This window comes from Oxyura jamaicensis, chromosome 1, assembly GCF_011077185.1.
Source record: "Oxyura jamaicensis isolate SHBP4307 breed ruddy duck chromosome 1, BPBGC_Ojam_1.0, whole genome shotgun sequence".
Classification (NCBI taxonomy): domain Eukaryota; kingdom Metazoa; phylum Chordata; class Aves; order Anseriformes; family Anatidae; genus Oxyura; species Oxyura jamaicensis.
In genome coordinates this window covers 17,267,935-17,280,613 of record NC_048893.1, presented here as the reverse complement: position 1 = coordinate 17,280,613, position 12,679 = coordinate 17,267,935, and the positions used below count along the sequence as shown (strand labels likewise).

The 12,679-nt window shown below is 32.5% G+C and overlaps 1 protein-coding gene across 9 annotated transcripts in view; it reads right to left on the bottom strand.

Moving 5' to 3' along the window:
• Positions 1 to 12,679, bottom strand: part of TAFA5 (TAFA chemokine like family member 5) — a 448,316-nt gene that overhangs the window by 210,790 nt on the left and 224,847 nt on the right. For all 9 annotated transcript variants that reach the window (XR_004747731.1, XR_004747732.1, XR_004747735.1 and 6 more), the window contains one exon: positions 5,286 to 5,435. Coding sequence is in view for 1 of the 9 variants with exons in the window: in XM_035316002.1 (XP_035171893.1) it covers positions 5,286 to 5,435 (150 nt within the window). In the remaining 8 variants the exon portion in view is untranslated. The remainder of the gene's footprint in view (positions 1 to 5,285; positions 5,436 to 12,679) is intronic.

Genomic DNA, 12,679 nt, shown 5'->3' with positions numbered 1-12,679 from the left:
TGTCACACCTGGGCTTTCTATGCAAATAGAGAAAAAAAAAGAAAACAAACAAAAAGATGACATTGTCCTTCAGACCTCGTGGAACCATCAGAATATTTTATTAGGCTATTTTTTCACAGATGTTCATTACAGTCACAATATTCTCCAGCTGAAAGAAATTGTTACTCTTTGAATCATCAAAAACAAGGCATGCTAAATACATATTCTAACATATTTAACTTCATAACTACCTAGCAGAATAGCCAGATTTTTTTTTTACCACCACTACAATATAATTAATACCATTTGCTCAGGGGCAAATAGTCTCACTGTGCTCCTAGACTTAAATCTTTCACACTACATGGCACACTGCTTCTGTTTCAGCAAAATGTCTACGTATTCAGTCTCCTTTTAATTTCAAATCCACCACAATTTGCCGTTTGGTTTTGCTTATTTCAAACTGACATACCTTAAATGTAATAAAGTTAAATGCATAGTATTTGCAGTGAGAAAACATTTGCAAATATCAACAATAAAGCCAGGACAATATAATATAAATATCAGATTAATAAACACATGAAATATTCTAAATGTAAAAGCTAAAGTATCCTTCTGACATTATTATTATTAAAAAATATATTTGCCAGTGTGGATAAGGTACTTTAGAACCTTCAGGTATTAAACTGAGTTTTGTTTCAAGTGCTTGACCTAGGATTCTATCAATGATCAATTTTGACCCTGGACCTAGGATTCTATCAATGATCAATTCTGACCCTGCACCTCCCTATAGACTCCCAGAGCTAATGAGAAGAACAGAAAATTATTGATTGAAACTAATGTGGCTTCCTTGTGGATCTAGATTTCTGTGTAAAACAACATCAATCAATGCCAACTGGAAAGCACTTTAATCATAATGTATGAACAAATTATATCAAATAAGAATATATGTTAAAAAATGCTGTTACAATGCTTGCAAATAAATTAAAACAAACACAAACAAACAAACAAACAAAACCTTTGATTCACAGATAAATTGTCTGAAATTTTGAACTCAGTTACCTGAGCTCCTGCTATTCCAAATTCAAGAATTTCAGGAACTTTGGAACTTGAGATCAATATCATGGGTTTTCTCATCTCTCTTTGTAGACATAAAAGCACCCAGAACTCAAACCCAAAGCATGAATCTTCTAATCACAGAATTCAGGTAAGCAAATTAGACATTGCCATCCTGATTTTATCAATCAATTACTTCTCTCATTCCCACTTCTCTTCTTATCAACTGTTTCTATTTTATGGAGAAAATTGCTGTTTATTTTGAGCTATAAATACATATCGGACAGAATTATTGGAACCTATTGAACATTTAGATGTTCGACACATGCTTCACAGTTTAATGTATTTGTATTCTATAAATCACTTTGGCATAACAAATTTTATTTTCAGACAGATACAATTCTTGTGAAAGAACACAAACCATGAGTGCATGTGTACACATACTATTATGACTGTTATAGACTTTTTGTCACTTGCTTTAAAACAAGTCCAAATTACTGAAGGTTTCATTCTCTCACAAGTTTCAAATTAAAAAGCTGATGAAGCTTGACAGACACACAGGCAAATTACTCTGGTGATAAACAGATTATATGTTGAAATATCATATCTTATCAAAGTAATACACCTGAGGTCATTGCTATGAAATTTGATCTCAAGAAAGGGACTAGGAAATGCTAGTTTTCAATAATAATAAAACTAAGAGTGCAGGGAAACTACTATCAAAATATCACAAAACCTACACTCACAAATAAAAATTATATCAGAACCAAACGTACCAAATAAACATTATGACTTTGTGAATATAAGAATGAAACAATCAACACTAAATCAAGTTTGAAATAAAGGTGAATATTGATGCCATATTTTTATGATTGCATTAGCAGTCTACCATACATAAAGACCAGTAGAAAAAAAAAAAAAAAAAGTGTAAATTCATAAGATGAAAACATTTGAAGAAAAGTTATGTTCTTCATGCTCTGCACTGACCAAGCTCTGAACACTGCATTTTCATTTTTAAGAATTTGAATTTTCTACATCTGACAGATACTGTCTTTCATTCTTTAGAAAAAGACCTTAGCTGTGTAGCAGTGGAAATTGGAGTGGATTTTGGCAATCAACTCAGGACTTATTCTAAGAACTACATTGACAAGTGCAATCTCAGACAATGCTTCTGAGGTTTAAGAGCCCTTAAATTACTTACTCTTTTTGCTGCAGTAATTGACACTCACATTTCAGAGCTCCAGGAAATATACAGCATAACTGAATATATTCTAAGGTACTTCTCTCCATTAAACAGTGAATCAGGTGCAACATGATGCACTTAAAAGTTGTTAAAATTACCAGCTTCAGTAGTGCAGCTTCAAAATACAGTTTGTCAGAAAGTGTAACACAATTGTTATCTAATGTTTTCTTATTAGTAGGTTAGCAGGTCATGTTTACTACATCTGCTTACTTTGCAAATGACTTTGCATTAATTATTAAAAGTTATAAGGTCTAATTCTGTTAACTTTACTTCAAGAATAATCTAATTAAAATCAAGACCACATAAAGAATAAAACTAGAAGAATTAAATCTTTTGAAAGCAAACTGGCATTAAAAACATCTGTCCAACAGATTTACTTTTTTGTTAAAGCAGAAATTAAACCTTAAATGCAACCTTAGAATCAGCTATAATATAAATGACATAAATAAATTTTGCAAAAGCACTTTCTTTATCCTATTTAAGAAAGCTTGGAGAAGGATTTATTTGTTTGGACAATGGGGTAAAAGAGAATGGAATCTCTGCTGGATGGAAGATTTCAACAGATGAAAACACCCTTCTTTACTGAAAACAAAACAAAACAAAACAAAACAAACAAACACGTGTTTAATTGTTGTGTTCCTAATATCAGTATTTGACTTTACATCAGAAACAGAAGTATCTTTTCTCAGACAAGGTTTTATTTAGATTTCATGTTCTGGCCAGAATAAATAAATAAATAAATAAATAAAAATTAGTAGCTGTGTTTGAAACACTTCATTCTATAAATTAATATAAACACTATGGAAAAATTCAATGTGTATTCTTTAAACTATGAACCTGGTAAATTCACAGACGGATACTTGCTAGTTAATGACCAACTCATCTGCCAGCTTTATTTGCCAGCAGAAGATTACAGACAAGATAAAGCATTTGTTTATTCTCTCGTATAAATTTGTGTTTATGGTATATAAAACTTCATTATTTTTTTAACACTGTTCCTGAATAAAAATTGCACACCAGAGATTTGGCCTATGATTTCTTAATTTGGTAAGCCATTAGTCAATTCTAGGTATTATTAAGGCTTTTGAGCTTTTTTTTCCTAACAGCATCCAGAAAAGCAAAGTACTCTGTTGTATACATCTTTTAGTTACCATTCTTAGCAAAGAGCCCAACAATAAACAAAATAATAAAGAAATATATTATTAGGTCTAATTAGAACTACCTGGAAGGAAAGTAGTTGGACATGTAATTTAATTAGGAACTCTATTTTTTTCAAATGAATTTCCCATGAAAATAATTATTGTTCAAATGGGAAGTATTACCTAAAGAACCATATCTGATTAAACAATATCTAACTATAGGTCCTAAAATCTAGTTCTCTGATTTCATAAAATAATGACTAAGTGCAAAGAAAGCAAAAGCGGAATTTGAAGTGGCCCTTTTTCATTAGTTACTGACAAAATGAAAAACAAACAAACAAACAAAGAACCCCCCCCTATGTTTTCAAATATTAAATGACCTCAAACCTTCTATACTTGGAAAATAAGCTAGTATCACAATTAGAGGACCAGATGTAGTAATCTCCTCTTACTGACACATAGATTTTCTATCTGAATTAATTTCTTCACCAGAGGTGTCTCAAAGCGAGAGAAACAGTGAGTAGCAGAGTGACTAACTTCAGACACCCAAGCCACAGTCAAGGAATCTCACCATATATCATATCTGAATGAGGAAAAAATGTGTGTCTAATTCCCATCAGATGATGCAAAACTCATATTTTCCCATATAACTCAATTTTAAAACAGGAAATGTATTATTATTATTATTATTATTATTTATTACAAGTAATTTCGCTAAAGTTGCAATTATAAATGACACAAAAATAATTAATTTCTTAAGAAATTAAATCTTATGATCTTACAATAAAACAGGAAGAAAGAGAATTACTGTGTATAGCATCACATTATGAGAGAAACAGCTAAGAAACTGTATTAAAGAGTACTGAAAACATTGAAAGAAAAATACAAAAATAGAATGTTCGTGATGTTCTATATTTATCTTTGTGGGTAGGCTCTGAAATCTGCTTTGAGCTGTCTTCTATATGTGATAATCACTGGTAAGAACAAATTTTGGAATGGTATTCTCAGCCATGTTTATATCTGAGGGCTCAAACCAGTCAGTGATCAAAGGCACTCTGTGAATTTATTATATTACTGTACATAAGCATCTTCCTTTTACTTTTGTTCACAAAGCCTAGGTCAAAACAAATTATTTTACATTAACTATTTTCATATATTTCCATTTTTATTTTTAATATTAATGATTGCTAACTAACGTGCAAAAGGGCAGAACTGGCTGGGAGATTGCCCCATTGTTAACATCTTATCTGTAGTACAGAAATTTGTCTCACAAAATGATTTCAAAGTTAAATATTTTCATACCTCCTATGCCAGCTGTTCTCCAGGCTGCTTGTTATCACTGCTTCTGCAGTGAATCATACAAAAACCATAATTTTAAGGAGAGAAGGAACGCTGGACATATAAGGTGTATTCAGAAATTACAATATCAATGTTTTCTTCAGCGACATTAACTTTCACACAGGAGCAGTGACATTAGCTACTCAGTAGCATAAAACCATTGAGGCTCTATTGCAGTGTGGCTTGCTTATTTGTTTGTTTGTTTGTTTAATATTATAAAGAATAAAATATTGCAGGGTGTGGGAAATGTCTTTTAAATGTTGATGCTGTCATCACATGCAAAAATACAACAATACCATTCCTTTAACATTCAACTGCATATCAAGCTAAAACAAAAGTGAAAATTTAAATTAAAAATTGTAATTGAAATATCTACAGAATTAGTGCCCATTGGGGCATTTTGACCATATAATTATTACTAGTTGGGACACATGAAAATTTCTGCTACAGAGCCTTTACGTTTTGATGATGCACTACCAGTTGACATCACTCTTGATTGGCAGAAACTAATTGAATAGATCTGTACTTCTTACCATCAACACAGGCTGGCCTTGCTCTTGTTGTACCGGCAATCTGTCCTTTTTTACATGCACAGCGAGCTGTTTGTCGGGCTATAGTCCTTCGGGGCTGACTGCTATCTCTGTCCAAAGTAACAATCTCACATGTACCTGCAGCCAGTTGACCTGGAAAAAGAACCAGCAACAGGTACCAGAGTCACTGAATGCACTACAGGCAATCTATTACAGCCGAATAGAGTCATGGCCCTATGTCACCGCAGACACTCCACAACAAATGGGCAGCCAGCTGACGGATATAATAAAACTGAGATGACATACAATTTTTCTTTGTGGTGGACATATGAAAACCCTGCAAACTGGTTCTTTCAGAAAATGATTATTGTTCCATAAAAGCCAGAGAGCTGAGGTCACACAGGTTACTTTTACTTATGTTGGCTAAGTAAAGGAACAACCTGCTTTTACAGCAATGAAATTTAAATGGTGTGCTCTTTACGATCTTTCAGAAAAGCAATGATTAAGTATATGGGAAAAAAAAAAAAAAAAAAAAAAAGATGATATTTAAAGGCCTTCCCCATGATCATGAATATAATTAAGTCCTAACTGCTTTGTGTGTTGCTTCTGAAAGATAAGGTCTTTCAAATATGCCAGAGTTTGTCAGTTCTTTGGCTCCTGCTTCATCTCAACTGAATAGCAACTCATTCCCTACCTGATTCATTTTTGAAGTAGCTGGTGTTTTGTCTTTTGCTAAATTTACAATGTATCATTTCTGAAAATGACAATAAAATCACACTGTCTGGTTCACTCAGTAACATTCTCTGCATTTTATTGACTTCTCCAGTATATGCAGCTTTTATTGAAAATCCACCCCACCTGATTCTGTGAGAGACAAGACAAGGTTACCAAAGAATGCTTCCATGACGTTTTAGTCTGAAGTGAAAATTCTACAATTAAAATAATGTACTTCCTCTGATACTCACAGTAGAATGCTAATAGCACAGCAGAATACTCTCTTTTTACAAGCAAGAATATACATCATTGAATTTCAGTGCTTAGTCAGACTGAAAAAAATCCCAGCTATCACTTATTATCTTATATTACATATAATTTCTGGATTTTGTGGTAGAGTACTAAAAAGCATTTATTTCGGATTTTGTCTTTGTAGTCAATCGATTATAAACCTTCAAAGAAATATTTATAAAAATATATTCGCAAATCACAAGCCGGTTATATTTTCTCTTCACAAAAAAATTTGAGAAGGAATAAAATATGATATTTATATATATATATGTTTAATATGCAGTTTATATAACATTCACAGTTTATTTTCATTTTGTTGACTTTTGAAAAATGAGACAAAACAGCAATTTTAAATCTGTATTAATATTTAATATTTTTTAAAATGAAACCTTTAAAAATGGTGTTTAATTAAAGTTTGCAAGTGTAATGATTATGTCTGTATACTGCATTTTTTTCCATTCAGAAAACAATTTTATCCAGTATATTCTTCTAAATACCAGCTTATGGTGCTTCCTATTGTGTAGATACAGTTTTGAAACTGTCAGAATAGTAAAATATTGTAGGCTGTCAACATCATTGTGACTGGTTCACTGCTAAGCCACCTAAATTTTATATTGCTGTAACTCCTACACTGCAGTGAATTACAACATGGTTAAAACAAGTATTACAAAGATGAATATGGAACAAGGTACTCTACAAATTCATGCAAAAATAAACATTAGGCCTTCATAAATTTAAATAAGATATTCGACAGCCAAAATCATGGTAGTGTTCAATGGCTGCTGGCAATCAGACTTATGAGATGAGTTCAATCCTGGATTTCATTAGCTTTCTATTCTTTTCCACCCACCATGTTAACAAAAACATCTTAGGATAAACATACAGATGAGGGGATATTTACTCTATTATATGCTGATTTTTTCTTTGTATCCTCAGTAATCTCAGGTTAGAAAGCAATGGGTTAGAAACAAAGGAAGCGGCACTTGATTTTCCAAATGCAGACAAGGGAAATCCAGGTATACTGAGGCATCTTGAAGTGACAGCATTCATTTTTCCCCCATTGCAAATAGATTTCATTTTGGGTTGCAGAAGATGTATTGCTACCAAGGAATGCAGCTGTCTTAGTAGATCAAGGAAAAAAAAGACATAATCAGAGATATATTTAGATCTCAACCCCTTCAAGCATTTGAACATCATGATTAGGGTTCTGCATTGAGAAGAGAAATTGAATGGAAACCAAAGAAATAAAATATGAAATGTGTAAGTATTCCTGAGAGTATACTCTTGCTGTTTTCATTAAAACATATTGTAAATCTTATAATCTAGGTGGATCATTATATAAAACCCCATTTCAGAGGAAAGGAACCAGTGCTACATCACAGTCAAGGTGAATAAGGACTACACTTGGAGTAAAAAGAACACTGAAGCTTTATGTCAAGATAAATTCCAGGGAATGCAAGCAGGGACTGTTGATAAGCATGCTTATAGATAATATTTTATGCTTTTGAACCTGTCCAGTTTAACTCTACATAGGTTCATTTTGAGACAGTTTTTTGTTTTGTTTGTTTTTTAAATAATGATTATTTTTAGCTGTTTCTTTTGTTCACTTTTAAAGATGGAAAAATAGGAAGAAAAAAGAAAACATGTCAGTTGCCATTCTTATTTCTACTGCAGAAGAAAAATAAAAGTTATTGTAGAGTTACAGCAGCTGTTCCCACTTATATAACATAAATATTTCCTTGTCATTGTGTCACAGGTTGCAAAGATTGCACTGCAACATATTGTACATCCACTGTTACTTGGCTTTAGATGGCTGTCAAGCATGAAAAGTATCAGCCAAAGTTATGGAGGGCCACTTCCAGAGTGAGAATCATCTGGAGGTCTCTGTCACACTAAGTGACTCTGCACCATAACCTCACTTACATGATATGAATGCTACTTTTGCTTTTTAAGAATTTTCTCTAGAAATGTAAGGTTCAAAATGTTGGAACAGAAGGAATATAGTTTTTATAAAGTACCAAGTTTCAAGGTTACCCTTCATTTTCAGGGATGTTGGCATAATCCTCTTTCAAGGATATTAATTAATATCATTTTTTTTTAGCCTTGGAACACTCACCACAATTCCTAAGTGCAGAGAAGAAATTTAAGGAGGAGTTTCATTGAAGCTTTTCACATTGAGAGATTAAGAACCACTGCCTGTAGAACAGTGGTAAAGACTGGATATTTTTAATAGATCCCATTTATGTACTTGTAGTACACAAAGCAGTTCACCACTATTCAACCTGAATGAACTCATCTTGAGACAAAAAAGACAAGCATCGCCAGAGAACTCTTATTCATCATAGACTTGTATGAAAGGCTTATTTTTTCCCCCTATGGAAAGGTCATTTTTTATTATTTTATGGATTTAGCATAAAGATTTGTTCAGAGTTAAAATAAACTTTTTTTTTTCTTTTTTTTCTTTTTTTTTTTTTTTCCAAGTAAATGAATATTTTTTTGCTGTTGTTTTTATATTTATTTTGTATATGTATGTTTCAGCAATGAAGACCTCACTGAAAGCTATTTGATTTTATGTTGCCACCATATGATTATTAAAGAGAGAAAAAGTTCAGGTTCTTTAATACTCTTCTATATTGTTGTACTGCATTCTTAAAATGCCAGTTGATGTCTCATCTCCCTGATATCAATGTAGATGCTTCTCTATGGAATTATTTCAGGAAAATTGAGAACTACAGGGTTCTGATTTAAAAATTTAAGACAAACTGAATTTAAAAAAAAAAAAAAAGCAACAAAAACAATCAAGCGAATAAAAAAAATAGGGTTATGTTTTTGGTTTCTAGCTAGTACAACCCATAGATTTGCTTATAGTGAAAGGAAATTGTGATACTCAACATACTCAACACAACATACTCAACACACCTATTTTTATTTTTATTTTTTATCAAAGTCCTATACAGACCAGTTCTTAAACTGTTCTCTGTGAGATTTTTTTCATAAAACTCTGTAGAAATCAGTAATAATATATCTCAAAATGAAATAATGAATATAATAAAATATTATTTAATAAAAATAATAATAAAAATAATACTTTCTCTCTTGAAAAATAAATGTTATTAAGTAGTTTAAATGTAAATAAGCGTTCTTCTTCTTCTTTTTTTTTTTTTTTTTTTGAAGAGCTCTGTTATCAACTATATGCTATTACTGAAAGAATAACGCCTTCAAAAAACATTTATGTCATAGGTAAAACCTTCAATTAGTAAATACTTTCATATTTACATGCAGGGAACCATGGGATAAAATTCTGTGGAAGAAAATATTTCTTATAGAAAATTCCAGAAATGAGGAAGAAATATTTTTTATAGAAAATAAAATCTGTCTAATCCATATTGGTTACAGCAAGCAAGTTATAGATATTATGATTATTTAATTTATGCATGCTGAAAAGCTGAACACATTCCCTTCAATTAATTTAAAGAAATTAAATCCGATGATGAACTCATAATATCTGTGGGTCCAATAACAATAAAACTTGATCTAAATCTATGTTTTTTTCCAGGGTTTTAGATTCCATGTTCATCCAGAAATCTCCTTATTTGTACAAGCAGGCTTATATTACATTTTCACCGAATAATTTTTCCATGCATCACCAATTTGATGCCTAGCAACACAAGCTCTTTTAGTTCAAAATACATAAAGTTAGATGTTATTAAAAATCTTGGCTAGATTCAGATACTCTTTTGTCAGTGAACACAATGCAGGAGTTGTTTCAAAATCAGATCATAGGAACACATTCAGCAGTTTTCTATTACAATATTGAAGTCTTTCTGACAACAGAGCCATGCCAACTCCTGAGCAGAGCTGAATATCAACAATTCCCACTGAAATAAAGTGCAACTTAAGCACTTAGTATTACTCATGATTTACAGTTTGACATTAACCCGAATATCAAATATTTAAATATATTTTGATTTTTAAAGTATATATTTAAGCAGAATTTGAAAAAATCCATATTATATATCCTTCCTCAAAGAAAATTTCCTGCAACAAGATCTCTTGCATTAAGCATCATCCAATTTCAAACAACCTTATTACCTTTATTACCTTTTCTTTTCCAATTTTACTTCAGAACAAGAGATACTATGGCAAAGAATTGGTTTGCCCAGAGAACAACTACTTTTACTCTACAACTGCAAAAATTTTGAAAAACTAACTAGTACAAAATAAGAAAGAGCAACTCCAAAAAAGCTGCTGAAAAAGTTATTTAATGTGAAATAACAAACCAGAATTGGCTCAGCTTCTGTAACTCAGCATGGGAAAAACCTGTTCAAATGAATCAGCACAATTTCAAAACAGCTCTCAAATAAGAACCTTGTTTCAATCTTAACATATGCAATACACAGGCATTTTTTTTTTTTTCAATAGAATATAATCACATATTTCTATTTTCTGTTACTAAATTTTCTGGCATTGAAAGCATATGTTTCCAAGATGCTTATTACATCATTTAGGACCCTGTAGAATCCAAATCTTTCTATTGAAACAAATGCCGTGTCTGTTGAAGTAACAGTTTACACCCAGAAATTCTTCATACTTCTACAGTTACACAACATTAAAAAAAATAATCTTTACCAGTTTTTTCTTGAGGATATATATGTTGTCAATAGAAGACAGGACAGATGTTATAATTACTGGAAAAAAATAATAAAAAAAAAATAAAAAAAAGTAACATTTAGATAATCTTAATTTACGAATGTAACATACAGGTGCATAGCAAACTAAAAAGTGGAAGACTGAATTTTTCAAAACTTCCCATGGATTTACTTTGTTACAGCTTCAGTGCTATATTTGTCTGGAATCATCCTTGCCATGTGATTGCTATAGCTTCCCAATATTAAAGGAAATGATTCAGGATTTTTGTTGTGTAAAACAACAGAATTTGTCTCAGAAAAAAAATGTATGTTTTTAGTGCTCATTTTACAAAGGAAAGCTCACTGTAGAATGCACATTTAAGAAAATGTTAACAATAACAAGAAAAAAATGTGATGAAAGCCTTTTCCTTTTAAGAGTCGGTTTAAGTATTTTCAGGGTTTCACTGCAACAACACAGTACATTATGTCCCCTTAGTAATTACTAATCTTATTGCAATTTTCAGACTACCACTTAGCCATCTCAAGCACATAAACAGCACAGACATTAGGAAGATAGGAAAATAGCTTTCAGCCCTTCCATTCCGAAATAAGCAGTAAATTTTAATTAAGATAGATCCTCTTCTTCTAAATACTTACATGGGAAAGAAAATAGAGTCTGTGGAGATTCAAGATATATTCAGGACCCATTCTGAAATTTCATTTTTTCCAGATAAGACTAATGTCTTAACTTACTGCACCTCATATTGCTGTTGAATATAATTGCTTAATATCTTGTTGTATAATTTTGAATCTTCTCCTTTATATCTTACTATTAAAAATTGAACAAAAAGGAAAACATATGCAAAACCAAACCAGCCAATATTTAAACATAAAGGACAAGTTTCTGAAGGCAATTCTGATACAGAGTAGATACAAAGGGGGATTCAAGAGAAGAAAAACTTGAAAAGAAAAAAAAAAAAAAAAAAAGAAATAAATTTGAGGATATATAAATAAATGTGGAAGCAAGGCATTTATATACATAAAACTATTTTTAAATATATTTTACTATCTGGTATACTACTTTAAAGAGTAATTCATCTTGATTCAGTAGTTTGAGGACATGGCAATGCCATTCCTCAAATTCCTGTACAGTCTCATGTCAAAACCAACACATTTGATATGCTGCATTTTACAACAAAATAAAAAGGAAAACCATCAGGGAAGTACTGCACTGAAACATAAATTTATGTCAGGGTCATGAGGGCTTTAACAGGCCCATCCCCTGGGCCTCCCCCTTCTGCCAAGGGCCCCATGTCTGCCCAGGGCCATCAGGCTCTGCCCCAGCAGGGCCGGTCTCCAGCTCCTAACAGCACTGCCCTGCCCAGCCATGGGCTTCCTAAACCTGCAGGACCACATCCCAGGGGATGTATCCCAGCCTCAACCAGCACCTGTCCCCTGGGAGATGCTTGGTGCCCAGGTCTGGGGCTGCCCCAGTGCCCCTGGCTGCCCTGCTCCTGTCTGGGGCTGGGGCAGGCCCTGGCTGTGGGGCTCTGCACAGCCAGGTGTCCTGAGGGGTCCTGCTGATGCCAGCATGGAGACTGGAAACCCATTAAGCTTTATGAGTAAAGCCAGTAACTTTTGCACTCCTCACTTCAGTGACAGACCACACCTTCCATGTTTTAACACATATTCACATAGAGTTCACGCAAATTTATTCCACCAATGTTGGTACATCTTTCATGAATATTACAGAAATATCCCCCC